Source organism: Salvelinus fontinalis, chromosome 40 (genome assembly GCF_029448725.1).
Source record: "Salvelinus fontinalis isolate EN_2023a chromosome 40, ASM2944872v1, whole genome shotgun sequence".
Taxonomy (NCBI): Eukaryota; Metazoa; Chordata; class Actinopteri; order Salmoniformes; family Salmonidae; genus Salvelinus; species Salvelinus fontinalis.
Genome location: NC_074704.1, coordinates 6,363,265 through 6,390,085, shown reverse-complemented (window position 1 = coordinate 6,390,085; position 26,821 = coordinate 6,363,265). Strand labels below are relative to the sequence as shown.

Genomic DNA, 26,821 nt, shown 5'->3' with positions numbered 1-26,821 from the left:
CATTAGTCATCAGTCAGACTCGTTACTTCTCTTTATTAAGTGTTCATAAATGTTATCCCTGAACACATGATTAAATAAATAGATCACTGGACACCCAGAGAAATACTTAAGGGAACAGATTTAAGACAATTTTTATCTACCTATCTATCATTCAATCTATGTTTCTGTTGTTTGGTCTTGTTCGGCTTCGTTTACACAGGCAACCTAATTCTGATCTTTACACAGGCAGCCTAATTCTGATCTTTACACAGGCAGCCTAATTCTGATCTTTACACAGGCAGACAAATGCTGATATTTTGCCCAATTATTGATAATAGATCGGATTGGTCAAAAGACCAATTAGTGGCAAAAGTTCAGAATTGGGTTGCCTGTGTAAAAACAGCCTTAATGAGGTATACAGTATGTGATTGTTATACAGCTACAGAGACAGGTGTTTTAGCTCCACACCTTCCATTCTTCAGGCAGATAGCCGTTATTCCACTGGCTGCTCCCAGCACCAGTAAGAGTGGAGCTAGAGCCAGGGCCACTGTGGTATCAGCAGCAGCTGCTATGATCACCCCTAATACTACACACACTACTGTTACTGCGAGAGCGATGTGGAGATTCCTCGTTTTATCTACCTTCTCCCTTTTCTCTTCCTCCTTTTCTTTCTCTATCTCTACTTTTACCTCTTCTTTTAATTTTCTCTCCTCCTCCTCCCTCTGTATTTTCTCCTCCTCCCTCCTCCTCTCCTCCGCCTCTCTGATCTTCCTCTGAGCCTCCTGGTACATCTCGTTGGTGTAGTGCTCTCCTCCGTTCAGCTCCACCATCTCTTTGATCTTCTCCAGCAGCTCTGGGACCTGAGCGGGGTCGTCTTTGGCGTCGTTGTTGAACGAGTGATACCCGCCGCCTAAAGTGATGGAGAGTCTCCGTAGCTCTTTACACATCTTCAGAGAATCTGTCACCTGTTTCCCCTTCAGCTGGTCTTTACAGGTGAACAGCAAGATGGTGTACATGGAGGCGTCCTCTCCAAAGTTCTCCTGGATCCACCTCACGGCGTTCCTCTCCTCCTCTGTGAACCTCACCCCCAGCCTGATCACCAGCAGGAAGGCGTGGGGTCCCGGGACGGACATGTTAACGCACTCCTCTATTTTCTCTTTCACTTCTTCGTCCGACCTGGCTGTGTCGAAGAGGCCTGGTGTGTCAACCACATGAACCGTCGTCCCGTTGACCTCTCCACTCTGTCTCTCACACTGTCCGGTCACTGACGCAGGGGAAGAGTCGACTTTAAACACATTCTTCCCCAGGATGGTGTTTCCTGTTGCACTCTTCCCTGCTCCAGTCTTCCCTAGCAACACAATCCTCAGGTCAGCGGTCAAACCAGACCCTGTAAAAACCACACAGATAAAGTCAATGTAGCTACCAGTAACTATAACAACAACAAAACATTAAAAGTAATTCAACTATCACACTGTAAAATAGAGATAATGTATGTTGATTCATTTAATTCATTCAATTGATTCAATGATTCATTCAATGATTATTTTAACCATAACATCCTGCTCAAAGTTACTAGTATAGTTAGTATTATAAGTTACTAGTATAGTTAGTATTATAAGTTACTAGTATAGTTAGTATTATAAGTTGCCCAGCTGTAATGTGCAGTGTGTTATGTTTTGACTCAACCATTAGAGACCATAACATCACAGTCCAAACAGAGTACATACCATCATGATTTGACTCAACCATTAGAGACCATAACATCACAGTCCAAACAGAGTACATACCATCATGATTTGACTCAACCATTAGAGACCATAACATCACAGTCCAAACAGAGTACATACCATCATGATTTGACTCAACCATTAGAGACCATAACATCACAGTCCAAACAGAGTACATACCATCATGATGTGACTCAACCATGAGAGACCATAACATCACAGTCCAAACAGAGTACATGCCACAGTCCAAACAGAGTACATACCATCATGATGTGACTCAACCATTAGAGACCATAACACCACAGTCCAAACAGAGTACATACCATCATGATGTGGCTCAACCATGAGAGACCATAACATCACAGTCCAAACAGAGTACATACCATCATGATTTGACTCAACCATTAGATACCATAACATCACAGTCCAAACAGAGTACATACCATCATGATTTGACTCAACCATGAGAGACCATAACATCACAGTCCAAACAGAGTACATACCATCATGATTTGACTCAACCATGAGAGACCATAACATCACAGTCCAAACAGAGTACATACCATCATGATTTGACTCAACCATGAGAGACCATAACATCACAGTCCAAACAGAGTACATACCATCATGATGTGTTGAGCCACACCCATCAGACTCAGGCAGACGTTTCAGCTCCATCTCTCTGAGTGGTATAGCTGTTAGGATAACATAACAAGTATATTTCAGTTAAATGTTAAACAGCTGAATTTGAAGTACAGAATCATTGTGATAGCTACACGTGTTCCAGGTTTAATGAACAGATCAGTCTGCTACATCCTTCTCAAACAGTTAATGTATATGATATTTCATTATATAATATGAGATATTAAACCAAATATTGAGTTTTACCTTCAGTCATGGTTCTGTCCTTCTTTGCCAATATATTGTCAAATGTCACCAGCTCGTCAGGTCCCCTGTGTTCAACCAGCTCGTTCAGCTCCCCTGCCTGTGTTCAACCAGCTCTTTCAGCTCCCCTGCCTGTGTTCAACCAGCTCTTTCAGCTCCCCTGTCTGCGTTCAACCAGCTCTTTCAGCTCCCCTGCCTGTGTTCAACCAGCTCTTTCAGCTCCTCTGCCTGTGTTCAACCAGCTCTTTCAGCTCCTCTGCCTGTGTTCAACCAGCTCGTTCAGCTCCCCTGCCTGTGTTCAACCAGCTCGTTCAGCTCCCCTGCCTGTGTTCAACCAGCTCGTTCAGCTCCCCTGCCTGTGTTCAACCAGCTCGTTCAGCTCCCCTGCCTGTGTTCAACCAGCTCGTTCAGGTCCTCTGCCTGTGTTCAACCAGCTCTTTCAGGTCCTCTGCCCGTGTCCAACCAGCTCTTTCAGCTCCTCTGCCTGTGTTCAACCAGCTCTTTCAGCTCCCCTGCCTGTGTTCAACCAGCTCGTTCAGCTCCCCTGCCTGTGTTCAACCAGCTCTTTCAGCTCCTCTGCCTGTGTTCAACCAGCTCGTTCAGGTCCTCTGCCTGCGTTAACCCAGCGGTCTGAGTACTGACGTTTTCTCACAAACAAAGAAAGGAATATCCTGTGCATCTGGCAGAATGGAGGGGAGGTTCCTGCTTCCCTGGATTGTCTACAGTTCTGACAAACATGCCCTGCGTCCCAAACGACACCCTATTCCCCTCATAGTCTACTACTTTAGAACAGGGCCCTGGTCAAAAGAAGTGCACTATATAGGAAACAGAGTGCCATTTGGTACGAACACGTGGACTGTTTCTCGAAACTTCCCCTACCTCCTGCATCCCCTCGCCCCAACCCCCCAGGGACTGGAGTAGATCTGAAAGGCTTGGGTAGGTATCAGCAGTATGGTGGAAGTTCAACCTAACCTATCAGCAGGCAAGGTAGAGTCACTACCATGTTGCTTATACCTGTCCAACTCCTCCAGATCTACAGGAAGTATGTAGGCTGTAGTAATGAGGCTAGGGGTTGGTTGTAAGGCGCCAGCCTGTAAGGAACAGGCTTGAGGTCAGGCTAGGGGTTGGTTGTAAGGGGCCAGGCTCTAGGGGCCATGCCAAGGCCAGGCTAGGGGCCAGGCTGTAGTGGGCAGGCAGTGGCCAGACTAGGGGTTGATTGAATCTGGACTGGGCCTGGAGACCCAAGAGGGTGGGTAGTGACAATGTAGGCCAAGTTCTGAAGAATTAATTTAAAAAAATTGACAGATTTGAATACATATAGAGTTGATTCAGCCACGTACAACAATGCATATAGCTGTAGGATCTTAATTGAATCACTGTTTTGTTGCTGAGAATTGTCCTGCTTTGTGATTAACATAAATGAACTGAAAACCCACCCTAACACATGGTCATATTAACACTATTGCTCAGTACTACAGTACTTTTGTCCAGCTAATAGCCTAACCACCGATCAAGCAACATTATCGACAAAACTTTTAAATCCTGTTGCCGCAGTGTTATTTTGCTACAGTAATATTGGTCAAATTAAGATTTTACATCAAAAAAATGATGATTCAAACTTCTCTGACTTTCTGGGGTAGGTGTTGCTGAACCTGTAAGGGAAGTAGCTAGACATGTGTGTTTTGTTTTTTCTCTCTTTTTTTCTTTCTCTCTCTCTCTCTCTCTCTCTCTAAAAATACACATCATATAGATATAATTAATTATTAGCAATGTGCTGTCAGAGTCGTGTGTATAGGTGGCAGGGAAGTCAGGCGCAGGAGAGTCAAACGGAGTGTAAATGGAGTGTTTTAATAAATGTCCACTTAACATGCTCCAAACACTAATATGTACATACATAAAATAAACATGGGTACGAGGACCCGTCGCGCACCTATACAACCATAAACAACACTGACATAAAACAATCTCTGATAAAGACATGAGGGGAAACAGAGGGTTAAATACACAACAGGTAATGAATGGGATTGTAACCAGGTGTGTGGGAAGACAAGACAAAACCAATGGAAAATGAAAAATGGATCAATGATGGCTAGAAGACCGGTGACGTCGACCGCCGAGCACCGCCCGAACAAGGAGAGGCATCGACTTCGGCAGAAGTCGTGACATGTGCACTTCCTGTACGGCAGACAGTTGATTCCTACATTAACTATTAGTAATGTGCACTTCCTGTATGGCAGACAGTTGATTCCTACATTAACTATTAGTAATGTGTACTTCCTGTATGGCAGACAGTTGATTCCTACATTAACTATTAGCAATGTGCACTTCCTGTATGGCAGACAGTTGATTCCTACATTAATTATTAGTAATGTGTACTTCCTGTATGGCAGACAGTTGATTCCTACATTAACTATTAGTAATGTGCACTTCCTGTATGGCAGACAGTTGATTCCTACATTAACTATTAGTAATGTGCACTTCCTGTATGGCAGACAGTTGATTCCTACATTTTCCTAAATTCATTGCACTTTATTTCCATTTCAGATCTTAACCCACTAAGGTCAATGCCCCACGCAAATCAAATTAGCATAATACCAAAATCCCCATAAAAATCTCTCAATTTAAGCTAGACATATATGTTTTCTTTGTTGCATTGGATGCGTCTCAATCCTCTGCATTCTCCGATGTTGCACTTTTTTTCTTTGGGTGCATCTCAACCAACCTATATTCTCCTATGTCACGTTTAAAGATAGAGGTGCTTTTATAAGATCTAGAAAACAGTGGTTAGAAAAGAACAGCAGGTATTTATTTTGTAAAAGAGAAGAGGTCATCTTAATATGGTTAGGAGACTCAACATTGATGAGAAGAGGTCATCTGAATATGGTTAGGAGACTCAATATTGATGAGACGAGGTCACCTGAATATGGTTAGGAGACTCAACATTGATGAGAAGAGGTCACCTGAATATGGTTAGGAGACTCAATATTGATGAGACGAGGTCACCTGAATATGGTTAGGAGACTCAACATTGATGAGACGAGGTCACCTGAATATGGTTAGGAGACTCAACATTGATGAGACGAGGTCACCTGAATATGGTTAGGAGACTCAACATTGATGAGAAGAGGTCACCTGAATATGGTTAGGAGACTCAATATTGATGAGAAGAGGTCATCTGAATATGGTTAGGAGACTCAACATTGATGAGACGAGGTCACCTGAATATGGTTAGGAGACTCAACATTGATGAGAAGAGAACACCTGAATATGGTTAGGAGACTCAATATTGATGAGACGAGGTCACCTGAATATGGTTAGGAGACTCAACATTGATGAGACGAGGTCACCTGAATATGGTTAGGAGACTCAACATTGATGAGAAGAGGTCACCTGAATATGGTTAGGAGACTCAATATTGATGAGAAGAGGTGAACTGAATATGGTTAGGAGACTCAACATTGATGAGAAGAGGTCACCTGAATATGGTTAGGAGACTCAACATTGATGAGAAGAGGTGAACTGAATATGGTTAGGAGACTCAACATTGATGAGAAGAGGTCACCTGAATATGGTTAGGAGACTCAACATTGATGAGAAGAGGTCACCTGAATATGGTTAGGAGACTCAACATTGATGAGAAGAGGTCATCTGAATATGGTTAGGAGACTCAATATTGATGAGAAGAGGTCATCTGAATATGGTTAGGAGACTCAACATTGATGCCATAGTCACCTTGGATAATAAATCAATATTAGACTTCACTGGAAACTTTTAGAAGAATTCATACTAATATTACTCTTGCCTGATTGAATTTAAATCAATCATTCAGCTCCATTCCTGATGGCAATTCTGTTGATGAGGAATTCAATAAAGTTTGCTGCAAAGATTTGACCACGAAGGAGATCAGATTTGATGTCACACAGTTAAAGAATATCACATCCCCTGGTACTGATGGGCAAACCTCTAATTCTTACTTGCCACATTTAAGAAAGACATCGGAAAACGAGAGCTTCCAGCGTCATTAAAATAAGGTGTTATAACTCTTACCCCTAAACCACATAAGGATACATTCTTTCTTGATACTTGAGGCCCAATCACACTCCTAAACAAAGATAAGATGCTCACTTCCATTCCAGCAAAATGCAAGAAATCTGGTCTGTGTAGTTTTATTAATGAGTGCCAATCTGGATTTTTGAAAGAGCGTCTAAAAAAAAAATATCAGGCAGGTCTTGGACTTGATGGAATATAACGATTAATTAGATGACAATCCTGTTATTCTATTATTGGATTTCAAAAAAGCATTTGATACTGTTAGTCATCATGAGTACATTTTTTAAACATTGCACTCTTTCAAATTTGTCTTTTTCTAATCAATACGATTAAAACTCTTTATTATGGTGGTAATAAACTTTCCCATGGATCCTCACCTAGACTTGATCATTATGAAGGGACTCGTCAGGGCTGTCCAGCATCACCCTTTCTATTCCTGTTAGTATCACAATTTCTTTGTTCAATGGTCACCAAGAGTCAATTTGAAGGAACTGTTGTATGTGATAAAGAGGTGAAGATTTCCCAGATAGTTGACGATACAACCCTGTATTTGAGAAATGAAAATCAGGTTCCAGTAGCCATACAGCAATTCACTCTACTGTCAGGTTTGGTAGTGAATATTGTAAAATGTGAACTCTTAACACTTAAAGAGGCAGTGAGTCCTAAAATATGTGACATTTCTGTCAAAGATGTTGTAACATACTTACAGTTCCTTCGGAAAGTATTCAGACAGCCATAAGAAGTTTTTTAAAGACCACACATACGCTCTATAGTGACCTCTAAAAGACCACACATACGCTCTACAGTGACCTCTATAAGACCACACATATGCTCTACAGTGACCTCTATAAGACCACACATATGCTCTACAGTGACCTCTATAAGACCACACATACACTCTACAGTGACCTCTAAAAGACCAGACACACACTCTACAGTGACCTCTATAAGACCAGACATACACTCTACAGTGACCTCTATAAGACCACACATACACTCTACAGTGATCTCTATAAGACCACACATACACTCTACAGTGACCTCTATAAGACCACACATACGCTCTACAGTGAAGTCTAAAAGACCAGACATACACTCTACAGTGAACTCTAAGACCACACATACGCTCTACAGTGACCTCTAAAAGACCACACATACGCTCTACAGTGAACTCTAAAAGACCACACATACACTCTACAGTGACCTCTATAAGACCACACATACGCTCTACAGTGACCTCTAAAAGACCACACATACACTCTACAGTGACCTCTAAAAGACCACACATACACTCTACAGTGACCTCTAAAAGACCACACATACACTCTACAGTGACCTCTATAAGACCACACATACGCTCTACAGTGACCTCTAAAAGACCCGAAAGAGGGGAAGTGTCTAAAACAAGAGTTTGTTTACAGGAAAAGGTCCCTCAGACTCTGGTCTGTGCAGCCAGGGCTTCCCTATCTGTCTGCTCCTCAAGACAGGAGCACTGGGACCCTGTTCATTTGATCGGTTCCCAGAAATTTGATCTTATTGGACAGAAAGGGCCACACCTCTCCACGCCCACGAGCAACAGTTGAAGAATTTAGGTTATTTGTGTAAATTAAAAAAATATGGCATCATAATTAGCACAGAAAAATAAACCATAACTGGCCTGCAGTATTTCTTATTGTCCTGTAGATGGTGTTGAAGAGATGCGGAACGAGGTGGTGGACAGAATAAGAGGGAAGAGAGGAGGAGGGAGGTGGTGGACAGAATAAGAGGGAAGAGAGGAGGAGGGAGGTGGTGGACAGAATAAGAGGGAAGAGAGGAGGAGGGAGGTGGTGGACAGAATAAGAGGGAAGAGAGGGGGAGGGAGGTGGTGGACAGAATAAGAGGGAAGAGAGGAGGAGGGAGGTGCTGGACGGAATAAGAGGGAAGAGAAGAAAGGCGGAACGAGGTGGTGGACAGAATAAGAGGGAAGAGAGGAGGAGGGAGGTGGTGGACAGAATAAGAGGGAAGAGAGGAGGAGGGAGGTGCTGGACAGAATAAGAGGGAAGAGAGGAGGAGGGAGGTGATGGACAGAATAAGAGGGAAGAGAGGAGGAGGGAGGTGGTGTACAGAATAAGAGGGAAGAGAGGAGGAGGGAGGTGCTGGACAGAATAAGAGGGAAGAGAGGAGGAGGGAGGTGGTGGACAGAATAAGAGGGAAGAGAGGAGGAGGGAGGTGCTGGACGGAATAAGAGGGAAGAGAGGCGGAGGGAGGTGCTGGATGGAATAAGAGGGAAGAGAGGCGGAGGGAGGTGCTGGATGGAATAGGAAGAAGAGAATAGAGGAAGAGGGAGGTGGAGGTGGTGGACAGAATAGGCAGTGCTGGTTTCAAAAAGGCCCACACTTCTGAAGGAGGATTTCAGTTACATTGCCTTGATTCCCTGAGTCCTCCACTGGGGGAGTTTGATTAACCTGAACCGTGGTGCATCGGGCTTTGGCCCGTGACGTGAACGGATAATTGGGGAAAAGGAGGGGCATCTTTCTTAACTCTATGTGCATAACTTTCGTCACTTTTGTTGAAAGTGAGGCCCGGGAAGCAGCCTCTTCTAAAACGAATGCAATCACTTTTCACCCATGTCAACATAATTTTCCGTTAATTTGCAAGTGGCTGAATCTCAACAGAGAAATCATCCGAGCGAGTAAAATGCCCCTCTGTCTCAGGATGTGTAGCCCATGTGTCTGATGCCGTCTGGACCAAAATAGAATATATAACATGTTGCCGCCATAGAATTTGATTGATGCCAGCAAGCATTTAGCCTCTCTTGATAAAAACATTATAAAATAATTTGCTGATCAGCGTTGAGCTGAAATGTGGGTTGTGCTGGTGCAGCAAAACGGCCCCAAGGGATACACCAATCAAATCACATCCTAAGAAAAACCTAATCTTCATTAAAACGTGTCTGTTTCTGGTCTGTTTGTGTTTGTGTCCTGCAGTAGCTAGCTTGCTAAATTGGCCCTTCCCTAAGCCATGGATGGAGACTAGTTTTGACTTAATTCTCTGTACAGGTCAATGATTATGACAGCATTCTGATCTAACCAGAAATTTATATGTTGTGCCACTGGCCTAAGAAGATTGAAGTTCTATCTTAGCCTAGATGTAGCCTAGTAGGCTCACTTTAACTAGCTAGCTAACTTAGCTGGTTCATTGTTGCCAATGTGAGGAATTTAAGCTAGCAAGCATTTTAGCTAGGTAGCATATGACAACAAAAAATGAATGGTGTACTGTATGACAGAGTCATAGACCGTTTAGCCAACATGAAAGAGAGGAGGATGACATTGGCGTTCAACTAGTCTACAAGTAGGGTGAGTCAACATGTTTTGTTTTACTTGCGCACACAGAAATCAGTACCAAGGGATGCCACATGATATTTAGCAACATTGATTGGACTAAATTGTTTTGGTATTTTTAAAGTTTGTTTTCACTGTATTATAGCCTAGTTGATTTGATGACATTTAAATGTTTAAGTGTAAATGGTGCTGGAATAGCGGAGGAGGTGTCTCTACTGTTAACTTTAAATGTAAGCCTCCTGTAAAAAATTACTCTAACTTACTGTATTTCTTTACAGTAGTGCAGGAACACTGCTGTAGTTGGCGGTGGTGAGCGAGAGAAAGAGAGCTGTAATCTCATAGTTGAAACCAAGACTGTTCTCAGGGCAGCTCTGCCGGATTTGACTAGCAGAATATACTTTTCGTAGCAGGTTAGGAGAATTAACGCAGCAGGTTAGGATAATTAGGTAAAGGTTATAGAAAGCTAAAATACTAACAATGTCCCCGACGCGACTCGAATCTATCTACAACCAGGCCTGCCCTGAGAAAAGTCTTGATTTCCACTAATGCGATGCGCCTCGCCAAACGGTCTGTGAGGGAAGACTCATGAGAAAATAAGCTTTATGTTCTACTCTAGCTATTTTATTGTTGTGGAAAAGTCGCCTAAATATTTTTGTGCAGCTGATTAGTATGTAGTAATTCCATACACTATATTATTCTATATACCTACTGCAGGTTTTCTTAACTAAGCTACTAACTAACTAGCTAACGTTAGCTTGTTAGGATTGTGTTAGCCAACAGTAGCCAAGTTGACATGTCGGTCTGTTGCATTGATCTTTCAGGTTTCTCTGTTTCCCTGAATCACTCAGTGTGTTCTTCTTAAACCAGTGTAGGCATGGAGGATCTTCAAGATGCAATAAAACACCAATTGGCCAAGTTGGAGACCGAGACGGTGAGATCTTTGTCAGAGCATCTGAGGGCAAATGTTGGAGTGGAGAATATTAAAGACCTTGACTATGTTCAACCGGAGGACATAAAAGACCATTTGACGCCAATATAGTGCCAGGAATTGCTTCAGTCCTTCAACCAAAGAGGTGAGATCTTGATTGATGAATGTAACATATTTACATAATTGTTATTAAAAAAGGTGCTATCTAGAACGTAAAATGGTTATTTGACTGTCCCCATAGGAGAACCCTTTGAAGATCCCTTTTTGATTCCAGGTAACATTACATTTATAACCCTTTTGGTTCCAGGTAGAACCCTTTCCACAGAGGGTTCTACATGGTACCCAAAAGGGTTCTACCTGGAAACAAAAAGGGTTCTCCGATGGGGACAGCCAAAGAACCCTTTCAGAACCCTTTTTCTAAGTGTACACACACACACAAGGTTAAAAAGGTTCTGGAAATAGTTAATTTGTTTGCCCTCAAAATAAATGGTTTATGCTATGAGGGAGCGAGACAAATGTAATAAAAAGGACAGAAATGCCAAAAATACATAAAAGTACAAAATAATACAAATGTTTCTTTAAATTGTTTGTTTGTCTTGTTGTGCTGGTATGGAGCACATTTTTTTCTTTGTAATTTTTTAAGAAAATGAAGAATGGATATTATCTGTAACAATGGATAGGACTCTTGTCCTCCTCCAAGCATCAGTGACCTCCAGGAACAGTGGCCTTTCCTGCGACCACTTCAAAACCCTCCCTGACATCGTGATTGACAGTCGCCTGACTCAAGCTCTCCTGGACAAGAGTAAGAGAATTGTCAAAATTTTTAAAAGCCAAAAGACCATTCTGCCATTCTTTTGTTGATGCCCCACTTCAAAGAGGAGGACGAATCTCTGTTTCTCTTGGCAGATGTAAAGAATAGTGTTTTTAGACTTATAAAGTTTATATGATTAATGGTGTTTATACTGTACTATTACACATGATATGAATATTTTTAATGTTTTGTGATTATAGGTTACTGTAACTTTGTTGATGTCGAGACGCGAATTCCTTCCATTTCACATCCAACATTTTTATGCAAGTAAAGTCCAGGTCAGATAAAGAATGTTATGACAGGAATGGAAACAAACAAAATTCAAACAGAATGTGGGCAGGTAGTGTTCTCCTGGCATCCGCCAAACCCAGATTCATCTGTCGGACTACCAGGTGGTGAAGCTTGATTCAACACTCCAGAGAACGTGTTTCCACTGCTCCAGAGTGCAATGGCGGCGAGCTTTACACCACTCCAGCCGACGCTTTGCGTATGGTGATCTTAGGCTTGTGTACGGATGCTCGGCCATGGAAACCTATTTCATGAAGTTCCCGACGAACAGCTCCTGTGCTGACGTTGCTTCCAGAGGCCGTTTGGAACTCGGTAATGAGTTTTGCAACCGAGGACAGAGACGCGCCTCAACTGTTGTTGCTCCTAGACGTTTCTACTTCACAATAACAGCACTTACAGTTGACCAGGGCAGCTCAAGCAGGGCCGAAATTTCAAGAACTGACTTGTTGGAAAGGTGTCATCCTATGACGGTGCCACGTTGAAAGTCACTGAGCTCTTCAGTAAGGCCATTCCACTGCCAATATTTGTCTATGGTGATTGCATGGCTGTGTGCTCAATTTTATAAATCTGTCAGCAATGGGTGTGGCTGAAATAGCCAAAACCACTAATTTGAAGGCGTGTCCACATACTTTTGTATATATAGTGTATATTTATTGAATATCTTATCAATTAAAATAGCCAATTTGTGTGCAGTCAATTAGCTTAATTTCTCAGTGATCAAATTATATTTCCACCCCCCCCAAAAAATAGCTTGAAAACTAATCTTAACTTCAGAACAATCTGAGATGGTGAAGTTCTATTCCTCGTGCTCTTTTGAGTCAGAACCGCCCCAATTGAAATAGGCGTCCATGCATTGATAACCTTCAAAAATGGCTGATACAGACCCTGCTGCTAACCACAATGGAGAGGAGAATTTGTATCCCCACCCCAATACGGCCGAACTGACCAACGCTGATATCTTGCATCGAGACAATATTTCTTCTCTTTTGATCATTTCTCTCTCGTTCTGTTGCCTCTCTTTCTCTATCTTATCCTCTTCCTGTTTCTTCCTCTCCTCCTCTTCTTCGATCTCTATCTGGGCCGCCTGGTACATCTCATTGGTGTAGTGTTTTCCTCCATTCTTCTTCACCATCTCCTCTATCTTCTTCAGCAGCTCTGGGACCTGAGTGTTGTGTTTTCTCTTGTCATTATTTAGGGAGTGATATCTGCCCCCACAGATATTGATGAGTTTCCGTAGATCTTTGCTCTCAGCCAGAAACTCCTCCACTGATTTTCCCTTCAGTTGATCTCCATGTGTGAACAGCAAGATGGTGTACATTGAGGCTTCTTCTCCAAAGTTCTCCTGGATCCACTTCACAGTGTTCTGCTCCTCCTCTGTGAACCTTACCCCCAGTCTGATCACCAGCAGGAACACATGGGGTCCTGGGACTGACATGTAGATGGCCTTTTCTATTTCACTTTTCATTTCCGTATCAGTCAATTTTGTGTCAAAGAGTCCTGGTGTGTCAATCACATTAATCTTCTTTCCAGCCACCACTCCACTCTGCTTCATACAGTGTGAGGTAACAGACTCAGGGGAGGAGTCTTCTTTAAACCCCTCCCTCCCCAGGATGGTGTTTCCTGTTGCACTCTTCCCTGATCCAGTCTTCCCCACCAGAACTATCCTCAGGTCAGAGAGCTGCCCTGAAACTGGAAACAGACAAGAAGTGCTTGAGTTGATAGTGTCTTGATAAAAGGCTTCTGAACACTGTGTGTGTGTGTGTGCGTACCTTGGCATTGACCAGTGAAGTCTTGCAGACAGAGTGTCAACAGGAACATAATCCTCAGAGTCCTTCCTCTTCCTCGTGCCATTACTACTACTGCAGCCAGTCAAAAACATGGAAACAGACGATGACCTCATTACAAAATAAAAAGTCCACATTTCTTCAATGACTCATCTGAGAGTGTTTGGCACAGTTCCAATGTTTACAGATGAGAATAAACGAAATTAAATATTTTTCTCAGCTATTTGACTTTCAACTGATAAAAACTATTAAACTACAAACTATAAAAAGAGTAATGTTATGTGGTATAACTGTTGTAAGAAAAATTACATTCCCTAACAAAGTAGCCTACATCAGGTGAACATAATGTACTCATATGGGGCGTGTCAAATGACATTCTAAACGTGGCTACTATTCTACAGTTTCCTGGCTGCTGCTGTTAAGATCAGATAGCCCAGTTAGAGGTGGTGTCCCATTACCATCAAACAGCACATCTACTGTGTAGACAGACAGGAAGAGTTCAGACAATAAACAAGTGGAATCAGTATAACTGAAACCTCATTTTGTCTCTCTCGCGAAGGTAACCTGCCTAAATGATTAACGCTCACTTCAGTAGCGCTCACTTCGGTAGCCATGAAGTGCTTTGAAAGGCTGACTCATATCAACAGCATCCTCCAGGAAACCCTAGACCCACTCCAATTCGCACACCGCCCCAACAGATACACAGATGTCGCAATCTCAATCGCACTCCACATTGCCCTTTCCCACCTGGAAAAATGGAACACCTATGTGAGAATGCTGTTCATTGACTATAGCTCAGCGTTCAACACCATAGTGCCCACGAAGCTCATCACTAAGCTAAGGACCCTGGGACGAAATACTTCCCTCTGCAACTGGATCCTGGACTTCCTGAAGGGCCGCCCCCAGGTGTTAAGGCAACAACACGTCTGCCACGCTGATCCTCAACACGGGGGCCCCACAGGAGTGTGTACTTCTTTATTATTGTATTTTTTATTTCACCTTAATTTAACCAGGTAGGCCAGTTGAGAACAAGTTCTCATTTACAACTGCAACCTAGACAAGATTAAAGCAAAGCAGTGCGACACAAATAAAAACACAGAGTTTCACATGGGATAAACAAACGTACAGTCAATAACACAATAGAAAAAGTCCATGTAGAGTGTGTGCAAATGTAGTAAGATTAGGGAAGTAAGGCAATAAATAGGCCATAGCGGCAAAATAATTACAATTTGGCATTAACAATGGAATGATAGATGTGCAGATGATGATGTGCAAGTAGAGATACTGGGGTGCAAAAGTGCAAAAAAAAAAAAATAACAATATGGGGATGAGGTAGTTTGGTGTGTTATTTACAGATGGGCTGTGTACAGGTACAGTGATTGGTAAGCTGCTCTGACAGCTGATATTTAAAGTTATACAGGGAGATATAAGTCTCCAGCTTCAGTGATTTTTGCAATTCGTTCCCATCACTGGCAGCAGAGAACTGGAAGGAAAGGCGAGCAAAGGAGGTTTTGGCTTTGGGGATGACCAGTGAAATATACCTGCTGGAGCGCATGCTACGGGTGGGTGTTGCTATGGTGACCAGTGAGCTGAGATAAGGCGGCATACTTAGTACCGGTATACTTGATAATTAGTCCCCTCCTGTTCTCCCTGTTCACGACTGCGTGACCAAACATGACTCCAACACCATCATTAAGTTTGCTGACGACACAACAGTGGTAGGCCTGATCACCGACAACGATGAGACAGCCTATAGGGAGGAGGTCAGAGAGCTGGCAGTGTAGTGCCAGGACAACAACCTCTCCCTCAATGTGAGCAAGACAAAGGAACTGATCGTGGACTACAGGAAAAAGCAGACCAAAACAGGCCCCCATTAACATCAACAGGGCTGTAGTTTAGCGGGTAGAGAGTTTCAAGTTCCTTGGTGTCCACTTCACCAACAAACTATCATGGTCCAAACACACCAAGACAGTCATGAAGAGGGCACGACAAAACCTTTACCCCCTCAGGAGACTGAAAAGATTTGGCATGGGTCCCCAGATCCTCAAAAAGTTCTACAGCTGCACCATCGAGAGCATCCTGACCCAGTTGCATCACCGCCAAGTATGGCAACTGCTCTGCATCTGACGGTAAGGTGCTACAGAGGGTAGTGCGAACGGCCCAGTACATCACTGGGGCCAAGGTTCCTGCCATCCAGGACCTAGATAATAGGCGGTGTCAGAGGAAAGTCCATAAAATTGTCAGAGACTCCAGTCACCCAAGTCATAGACTGTCTTCTCTGCGACCGCACAGCAAGCGCCAAGTCTAGGACCAAAAGGCTCCTTAACAGCTTAAGCCATAAGACTTCTGAACAATTAATCAAATGGCCACCAAACTATTACATTGAACCCCCCTCCCCCCTCCATTTGTTTTGTACACTGCAGCTATTCGCTGTTTATTATCTATGCATAGTCACTTCACCCCATGTACAAATTACCTCAACTGACCTGTACAGTATATAGCCTCGTTATTGTTATGTTATTGTGTTACAAACTTATGTAATTTTTTACTTTAGTTTATTTGGTAAATATTTTCTTAACTCTTCTTGAACTGCACTGTTGGTCAAGGGCTTGTAAGTAAGCACTTTACGGTAAGGTCTACACTTGTTGTATTTGGCGCATGTGACAAATAAAGTTTGATTTGATTTGTATCTGACGTCTGTTGATTCTCATTGCACAGTATTAATCTACTCTACTGCTACACTTAAACCACTGAGTGTTTTCCCCACTCCAACCTCTTAATTTCCACATCTTTATATGCCAGGGTCTTTCAGTCTTTTTGAAGACATTGAACCCTGAAAATACCCTGTTAAAACACCTGTAACGGGATCTACTACTGGTGCTGCTACCACCGTCAGCACAAATGCTGTTACTGTCAACAAGCCATCTTAAATTTCCTTCTTCTTGACTATATATTTCCACTCATTCTGTCTCCTGTTCTTTCCTCCACCTCTCAGAACAAACAGACTTTACCAAGAAACAAAGAGTATATACAGGAAGTGTAGAACAAGATCAATTAATTTTATTATAGTCTTGTTGACAATATGGAAACACGATACAACATTGGCTACAACTGTCACCTCAAATCATCAAAAAACAGCTTAATTTAAAAATGTATCTAAAACACTTTTAATACATACACCCCACTAAATACATACACTACCATTTAATTTATTCTAATAATCCCCACTAAATACATACACTACCATTTAATATATACTATGTATCCCCACTAAATACATACACTACCATTTAATTTATACTAAATATATCCCCACTAAATACACACACTACCATTTAATTTATACTAAATATATCCCCACTAAATACACACACTACCATTTAATTTATTCTATGTATCCCCACTAAATACACACACTACCATTTAATTTATACTAAATATATCCCCACTAAATACATACACTACCATTTAATATATCCCCACTAAATACATACACTACCATTTAATATATACTAAATACATCCCCACTAAATACATACACTACCATTTAATTTATACTAAATATATCCCCACTAAATACATACACTACCATTTAATATATCCCCACTAAATGCATACACTACCATTTAATATACACTATATATCCCCACTAAATACATACACTACCATTTAATACATACACCCCACTAAATACATACACTACCATTTAATACATACACCCCACTAAATACATACACTACCATTTAATACATACACCCCACTAAATGCATACACTACCATTTAATATACACTATATATCCCCACTAAATACATACCCTACCATTTAATATATCCCCACTAAATACATACACTACCATTTAATACATACTGTCATGACGTTGCCCTGTTGGCGGAGTATTATGGCCCCCCCATAAATACCTTTCTCTCCACTCTACCGAATGGACTCTTGGAAAGCCCTTTGTTAACATAGAGAGAGTATGGTAACATCAAAAGGTTGGGGAATGAAACAATATTTCAGTAAAAACAACCAGTTGAAAGTATCCGTTGGTACTTAGAAAATGTGATGTCAGATCAGTTGTCGTCTGAGACATTATTACTCATGATCGGATGACATAAACTGTACCTTGGAAAGTCTACACATTCTAGTTATCAGATTCACATGAAATTGCTGTGCATTTTAAATGTTTAAATATTAAACTATTTGTGAAAAGATTAAATGTCATTTTAGCTTCTAAATGAGAGAATTGTTTTCATAAGTGAACTATGCTCACACAGTGGCCCCGACCAATTGAACAGGCATTGGTTGTGAACTATGTATTCCCCACTACAAATGCGCATTGACGAAAGTCAACCTCTTATGTTCCTGATGACGTGAGTACTGCTGTCCATACGTTAAAAAGGACAAATTTCAACGTGGAGGTGACGATCAACACGTTGAAGGGATGAATTTCGACTATACCAGCCAGAATATAGCATGAGCTTATGGTATGGCAACTTGGTATGAACTTTGAACTCTTACCCAAAAGTAACAATGTTCTGCTCCAAATTCCACAGACCAAAGACGATCAGTTAATGAACACAATGACAAAGTTGGATGACAAATCAACAGAACTCATTGAAGTCGCTGACCAAATGAATGATGAGAGAACTCAGGTGATGAAGATGGATTTTTCTAAGAAAGCGGCGGAAATCTCATCACTGAATCTCTCGCTCCGTACTCAAGACCTAGATCTGCAAACCATGACAGACAAGTCTGAGACCAAAAGGAGCAAGTGCGACACTCACATGTCCAAATTCAGTAATCTAAGCACTCAAGTGGACTCTGCTATGCAGCAGAATACCACCCTTAGGTACAACCTGGTGGAATTCCAGAACGTTCACGAGCTACAGCGTGACTACCTAACCAAGCAACCGAAGTCCGGTACTCAAAGGAGGGAAGACGATAGGTTTTAGATTTTGCCTCCCTCTGGTGTCCCTCAGTCTTCTCTTGGCCACTTGGCACTGAGTAATATGGCGCCTCTTCGCCAACAAAGCCAAAGCTTTCCTTCTCCTCTTGGCCCTTCGGCACCAACTTCCCCACAGGATGAAGCCCGCTTGACGAATTTCCCACCTTTGACCCCGTTTTAGGTAAGCCAAACGATACTGAGATGTTCCTAGCTGACATAGAGGATGCATTGGATGGCTACACGAACGCTACGGGTTCTGACAGGGTTTACCTGTTGAAGCAAACGTTGAATAGACACGTGACGAGGTTCATTCGTCTACAATAGCAACACGTGCTAAATGACTACGCTAAACTTGCCACAGCTTTCAAATTAGAATTCAGTGGTTCTGCGACTCGCAAACACGATAGCTCACTGGCTAACACTGTCAAACAAGCTCGGAATGAACACCTAAAAGCTTACTATCATAGGCTTCGTTCAGCTTACTTTGGTCTACTCACTGAAACAGGAATGGAAGAGCTGTTACCATTTAAACAAATGTTTCTATCGAACATGTATCCCACCTTCATTACCTACTTGGGCCCTGCAGCCCACGTTGCCTTGCCTATCTTACAACTCAGAGAGCTTGCAAGCACAGCTTTTGAGGCATCAAAAACTGGCAACTCTAAGAGCCCTGACCACTCGGTTGTGAAGTTTGACCAGGAGCACTCACTCCAGTTAAAGGGTGCATTAACAGGTATTGGAGCATTGAGAGACAACAACGGTTTCTACCACGAAACCACGAATCCAATAACCACCGTGGTCGAAATAACTGTAAAGTACGTCGCCATCGAAACGACAACCGCTACAATCGACCTGTTCCTGCACCCAACCCACACAAAGTGTCAGAGCACAAGGGTAACAAAGGGTTAAAGGATGATCAAAACATAGACCAATGTTCTCTAAATGTTCCACTGCATGAAGAACTAAAGGGAGAAAGATTTTGAGAAATAGGTAAAAGATAAGTCACAAGGACTAGACGGGGAACTGCCGGACACCAGGTCCGCAGGAAATAACACCCTTAGCAAGGACGTTAAAAATCTTAACGTTAAAAAAAATTCTACCACTGTCACTCGAGACCCTATCCACGGCCGCTTGATCAAGAAACAAGCCCATAAGCTTTGTCTATAGACTCTGATACATAGGTTGCAAAGAAAAAGGTCAAAAGCTTCGTTAAAGCCAAGCTCACTCAAAATCCGAAAGTCAATCTGCTTTCACCTTGAACAGAAATTGCACATCACGTCGTTGTGAATGACCACTCCACTTTGTGGGGAATATGTCCACTAGACACGACTCTAAACGGCCATACCTGGAAACAGTCCTGGAGGACTGCTTAACTTGTCATGCGCTAATTGATTCGGGTGTGACAATATCTGTCATCTCTCAAACATTGTTCAATGATCTCAAAATGGCGTTGAAGCCAACTAAAAGTTGGTTAAAAGTGGAACGATGCGACACTACACTTCGAGGTTTCACTCAGACTACATCGCCTTTCACATTGAGAGTCATGCTGAAACTACACTTCCAGGACGTATCGCTCATTCACCCTGTGTATGTTACCAGCCTCGAATTTGAACCTCTGCTACTTGGAGCAGACTCGATGGATCGGTTACTCCCACTAATAGATTGGAAAACCAACCATGTATGGTCACAGGTCACAGTGCCTTCTCCACTGACCACACTGTCTTCTCCTAATGCTAGCTGCAATGAAGTCACCCACGAGGGGTATCTGTCGAAATCACCCCTTGGGAAAAAGACATTTCGAAACCTCTTGGGACAGAATCGGATCCAAGGAGATATTACGATATCTCAAAAAATCCCATCAGCAAACCTGATTGACCATTATTTTCATGATTTTGAGCCAGCTGCATCTGGGAATGAGCAACTTCCCTCCTCCTTGCAGTCATGCAATACAGTAGTTAACTTCTCTTGCCCTTCGGACACTTCCGCAAGCACCTCAGCAAGAAAAACGTTGATGCGCAGAGGGTACTCTGCTTCCGATGATACCTCTTCTGCTTTGTGGGGGACTGTCACCCCTTACAATGACACTAACGGTGTTAGTCCAGCAACTGACCCGATGACTCCCACTGGTGAAACACCTTGAAATATCACAGACAGATATCCTCGTCTCAGTTCGCAGGTACTGAAGAGGTTGCCACATGCGATGGTGTGGTGACTGACAGGCCTCGACAGCCACTGAGCGTTGTGCACAAACACCAGGAGATTTGGTTGAAAGGGTACAGCCATTCTCATAACAGTGCGACCACTGACAACTCGTACATAGGGTCCAACCTTTTTGTTTGCGCCTCGGATACCAAAACCACCCGCTGGTGGGGGGGTCCAGAGACACAAAAGGGGGGAATAGTAAGGGGGGAATAGTAGCCCAAACCCATGATGAGCCTCATCGAGGCCGGTGTGAGGGACGAGACTACGTGCAACACTGTACAAGGCCACCAGAGCATAAAACAAATCTAGTTGTAAACTCCCCTGTGAGCTCCCCTGACAGTGAGGAACACATCTAAGATATTACTGAGGTGTACCAGTGTACCACACTGGTCGTAAAGGACGTCCAGTGGACTTGTCCACCTCCAAAACAAATGGCAACAATAATCATTCCTTGCCATGTGTAGTAGCCACTACAAGACAACTAGTAAAATGCTCTAATCATGTGTTCCTGCAGGAGAACATTTCAGAATAAATCGGTAGGACAACTGGTCCCCTTGAGTACCAGTACCAATACCACAGTCAGTCCAGCGACAATCAGTAAGAGGATTAGAGTCCTTGCAAGTCAAATTTCTATTGATAATAGCGAAAGAGGAGTTAGTAGTCACTCAGATTGCAACACGTGTAAATGAATTACCAAAACACTCTGCTGATGGTCAACACACATGCCACTAATTAATAGAACCCTCCATTCAGGAGGAAAGTTATTAGAAGTCATGAACCAGGATCACACCGCATACGACTGGTTCAGTGCTTAGAGAGTACTTCCGCCGTGAGGTTAGCTCCTCCGTGGATAACATAGCTATGAAATAGACTTCTTCATACCTACCGCCACTGCAATAGTGGAAGACAGTAAAACCACTACAGACTCCCTCGACACCAATTCTGACTGACCTCAAGGCATTGACCTGAAAATTACCTGATTACATCAGACTCATTCTGAACAAGTCGTAGTCTACCAGGATACTTTGTTTTCTTCCCTTGACATGCGAGCTTGTGTAAGCATAAACGCACATGTACAATGGAACATCCAGTTAGGATTTATGCTAGGATCACTTAAGGGTCCGAGCAAAATACCAGCCTTAGTAAAGTTGAACATTTACTTTGAGGCCTTTGACTCTACAGCTACAGTACTCACCAGTTTTCTTCCCAGAAGTCCATAGGTCATCCATGTAGACTGCCCAAAACTAGTGCCTTACAACTGTAGACTTATCATATAGTTATCAACTTAGGATAGTGCCCTAAGTACCACACCGCAAATTAGGAAAGCCCTAGATATGACATTAGACAATGCCACGATAGGGTCATTTTGCCAAGACCATGGACTTATATAGAATACAGTCCAATTAGGTGATTAACTTCTTGCGACTATAGGGGGTGCTGTTTCGCATTAGCATAATTTGCTCTACAGATTAAACTGCCTAGTACTCAATTCTTGCTCGTACAATATGCATATTATTATTATTATTGGATAGAAAACACTCTCTAGTTTCTATAGCCGTTTGAATTATGTCTCTGAGTGGAACAGAACTCCTTCTACAGCACTTTTCATGACAGGGAGTCAGATTTCAGACATCTTGGCCCCTGATCCCAGGTCGGTTTAAAGGTCTGTGTAAATGCTATGGAGAAACAGACACTTCTTACGTTTTCCCCTGGATGTCAGTACGTGATGACGCTTTGAATGGAGTTGATTGCGCAATCATGGCCTCTATAAATCACCAAATACCGGAAGTAACTTCCTTTGGCTGCCTGCGCCTGACGCACGAAGGACGTCGGACTCGCCTCCTTCCAACCTGTTGTTTAGCCAGTAATATTTCTCCGGTCATGTTTTTACTCGTTATAGGTGTTAACAACATCATAAGGTAGTTAATTTGAACCGTTTTATAGCAATTTATATCAGTTTAGTGCGATTTTGAGGCATTGCTTTGTTGTGCACTTTTAAGCGCCGGGCACGTTTCGGGGTCCCGGTCGAACGTTAGTGGGCATTTCGACAGACAAGAGGACATCTTTCGACCAAAAGAAGATTAGACCCAAGAAAGGATACATTGCCCAAGATTCTGATGGAAGATCACCTCATAGTAAGAAATATTTAAGATGATAAATCGTGTTTCTGTCGAAAAATGTGAAACGCTTATGCCGCCATTTTGTTAGGTGTAGCTTCGCTTGGCGCAACCTGTATTGAAAAGTAAGGATAATTAAAAAAATGTAATTCAGCGATTGTATTAAGAATTAAATTGTCTATCAATCGCTGTCCACCCTGTATTTTTTAGTCAAGTTTATGAGTATTTATGTATAAGACTAGATCACTGTCTAATATGGCGCACGACATTTTCTGACCAGCTGGGCAACTTTTCTCATTGTCTAACCATGATTTTGGTGGCTAAATATGCACATTTTCGAACAAACTCTATATGTATGTTGTAATATGATGTTACAGGAGTGTCATCTGAAGAATTCTGAGAAGGTTAGTGAAAAAATTAATACATTTTGGCAATGATTACGTTATCGCTCTCTTTGGCTAGAATCAATGCTCTGGTAACGTTTGCACATGTGGTATGCTAATATAACGATTTATTGTGTTTTCGCTGTAAGACACTTAGAAAATCTGAAATATTGTCTGGATTCACAGGATCTGTGTCTTTCAATTAGTGTACGCTGTGTATTTTTACGAAATGTTTTATGATTAGTAATTAGGTAATACACGTTGCTCTGTATTTTTTCTAGTCGAGTTGTGATGGTGGCTGCAATTGTAAACTATGATTTATACCTGAAATATGCACATTTTTCTAACAAAACCTATCCTATACCATAAATATGTTATCAGACTGTCATCTGATGAGGTTTTTTCTTGGTTAGTCTCTATCAATATCTTTATTTGGCCGAATTGGTGATAGCTACTGGTGTTGAGAAAAAATGGTGGACAAAGAAAAATGGTGTCTTTTGCTAACGTGGTTAGCTAATAGATTTACATATTTTGTCTTCCCTGTAAAACATTTAAAAAATCTGAAATGGTGGCTTTATTCACAAGATCTGTATCTTTCATTAGGTGTCTTGGACTTGTGATTTAATGATATTTAGATGCTACTATTTAATTGTGACGCTATGCTAGCGATGCTACTCAGTGTGGGGGGGGGGGGTGGGGGCTGCTCCCGGACCCGGGGTAGAGACCCGTGAAAGGTTAACATCTGCTTAAGTTACTGCCCAGATCTTCCAGTCTGGACGACCAGATGACGGGTCCGGAACGACGATCCCAATCCGGACATCCGCTGCCCAGCCTTGGAGCGGAATTCGTCATTTGCAGAAGTCCAGCCCGGGTCAACCACCAGAGGGGGACTGCAATGTCGATCCACAATCCGGACATCTCCTGGCCATTCCTATGATGCTTTGCAGCTGCCAGAAAACCTACCAAGGTAGACCACCAGAGGGGGGACCGCAACAGTGATCACCAACTGGACATCCGCTGCCCAGCCTTGGAGCGGCCTGCTTAATTCGCATAAACCCTACCTGGGTCAACCTTCAGAGGGGGACCACAACAATGGTCCACAACCAGGACAACCCACGGTCATTTTTATGTTGGTTTGCAACGTGCAGGTTAATAGCAAGATCGAACCCAACAAGGGGGGACTTATGTTCACTAAAGAAGTGATACATCCTGGCCGTCGAGTTTTCAGCAGCAGCTGTGGACGTGTGTGGCCTGGGAAGGGACGGATAATCTCTAAGGAATGACAGGGTACTACATCGTATCCGTTCTACCACCAGACGAACGACTACAACGTATCCGCCCAGAAATACTCTTCAAAGGACAAGGGAGATCTCTGCTGGGCAACCCAGCCTTCCATCTTCGACCAATCTATCGAAGCACAGCTTAGAGAAAATATATTTCTTGCATTTTCCTTTTCCGAATGGGCGGTTATTTAGAATGCATAAGATTCTGTATTTACGATAGCATAAAGGTCTGATAGAGACCCAATACTTTTGTTCCTCAGTCTTCCCGCACTTTCATTCAAACCCAACCCCCTTTCTTTGTGTAACTAGCTGTCATATCGGATTCATCCGCTTGGGACGTTTTCTTTTATGACATAATTAGTAATCAATGTATGATCCATCCTGTGTATATGTCGTTCTGTGTGACTATTTAGTTATTTAGTAAATAAATAATTAAACCACATGTTGTATTGCAGATTCAACTTGTTAGCCAGGCTTCGGGAAGATAACCAATAATTTTTCGACGTTCAGATGAGACTGAACAAGGTGACGATTAATAATTGACTGCTATTGATGTAAAAGATTACCTGGTCTTTAAGAGTTTATTAGGAAGACAACAGCTCTATAAACATTATTCTGTGGTGCCCTGACGTCCTAGTTAATTACATTTACATGATTAGTTAAATCAGGTAATATTAATTACAGAGAATTGATTTGATAAAATAGCATGTCATATCATTTAATCCATAGTAAAGACACGACAATACTATATATCCACACTAAATACACTAAGATAAACATGGTCAACACCTGGGCTGCTTTCAAAAACGGTCATGATTTGAGTTGAGGAACGTTGTAACTATGGGTGATGAGAGGGTGATTGTGTACAGTGCAGCAGGAGTGTTTTGTTAACATTTTCCACGTTCACACCCTGCTAGGGCCATCCTGCCACACGGCTAGCATATCTAGAACATTGCAAATGGTTTTGAAAGAACTGTTATATCATTCAGTAAGTACCGTTGCCATACGTAGCAAAACGTTAAGACCAACTGAACGTACCCCTGGTGTTTTAAAAGCCTAGCATCTCCTTAGTGCATTCAAACCCTTGGCTGACACCTACAGCTACACCTGCTGCCACCAATACTGGTGAAGCAAACACCATCCCTAGTCCTGCTGCGGCTAGACCACCATACGCTGCCAGTTTACAGTAAAACGTAATATCGTTGATCTTTCTCTGAGCCTCTTCATAGTCAGCACTGGTGTAGTATTCTCCTCCATTGTCCTCCTCCACCATCTCCTCGATCTTCTCCAGCAGCTCTCTAACCTGAGTGTTGTCTCTTCTCTTGTCATTGATTAGGGAGTGATATCTGCCCCCACACATATTGATGAGTCTCCGTAGCGCTTTGCCCTCAGCCAGAAACCCTTTGACTGTTTTGCCCTTCAGTTGATCACCATGAGTGAACAGCAAGATGGTGTACATTGAGGCATCTTCTCCAAAGTTCTCCTGGATCCACTTCACAGTGTTCTGCTCCTCCTCTGTGAACCTCCCCAGTCTGATCACCAGCAGGAAGGCGTGGGGTCCTGGAACTGACATGTAGATGGCCTTTTCTATTTCACTTTTCATCTCTTCTTGAGACAGTTTTGTGTCATAGAGCCCCGGGGTGTCGATGACATCAATCTTCCTCCCATTCACCACTCCACTCTGTTTCTCACTCTGTGCAGTCACAGACACTGGAGAAGCCTCCACTTTAAACACATTTTTACCCAGGATTGTGTTTCCTGTTGTACTCTTCCCTGATCCAGTCTTCCCCACCAGAACTATTCTCAGGTTAGAGGGATGCCCTGAAACTGGAAACAGACAAAAGGTTGATAGTTTTCAGTAGCCATTTATCAAGACACTATGTGTGTTCATGCAGAGTATGTGTGTGTGTGTACCTTGGCATTGACCAGTGAAGTCATGCAGACAGAGTGTCAACAGGAACATAATCTTCAGAGTCCCTCCTGTCCCTTGTTCCATCTCTACTACTGCAGCCAATCAAACACATGGAAACAGACAATGACCTCATTACAAAATACAAAGTCCACATTTCTTCAGTGACTCATCCAAAGCGTTTGGCCAAGTTCCAACGTTCACAGATG

The 26,821-nt window shown here is 42.5% G+C and overlaps 1 protein-coding gene across 1 annotated transcript; it reads right to left on the bottom strand.

Annotated features, from left to right (window-relative positions):
• Window positions 1-13: 13 nt before the first annotated feature.
• On the bottom strand, window positions 14-26,701 carry LOC129839214 (uncharacterized). Its single transcript, XM_055906521.1, has 7 exons — window positions 26,618-26,701; window positions 25,760-26,530; window positions 13,758-13,847; window positions 12,788-13,677; window positions 2,595-2,697; window positions 2,330-2,401; window positions 14-1,366 (listed from the first exon to the last, which is right to left on the bottom strand). The coding sequence occupies exons 1-7, from the start codon at window positions 26,697-26,699 to the stop codon at window positions 411-413; spliced, it is 2,964 nt and encodes a 987-aa protein (XP_055762496.1). The 5' UTR covers window positions 26,700-26,701; the 3' UTR covers window positions 14-410.
• Window positions 26,702-26,821: the final 120 nt, after the last annotated feature.

Bases quoted from the DNA above. Each gene is read 5' to 3' on its own strand.
- LOC129839214 (XM_055906521.1), bottom strand. From the start codon at position 26,699: ATGGAACAAGGGACAGGAGGGACTCTGAAGATTATGTTCCTGTTGACA. The intron at 13,848-25,759 runs GCTTTTAAAACA...GACTGGCTGCAG, and splicing joins ATGCACTAAGGAGATGCTAG to TAGTAGTAATGGCACGAGGA. The intron at 13,678-13,757 runs GTACGCACACAC...GTCTGTTTCCAG, and splicing joins CTTCACTGGTCAATGCCAAG to TTTCAGGGCAGCTCTCTGAC.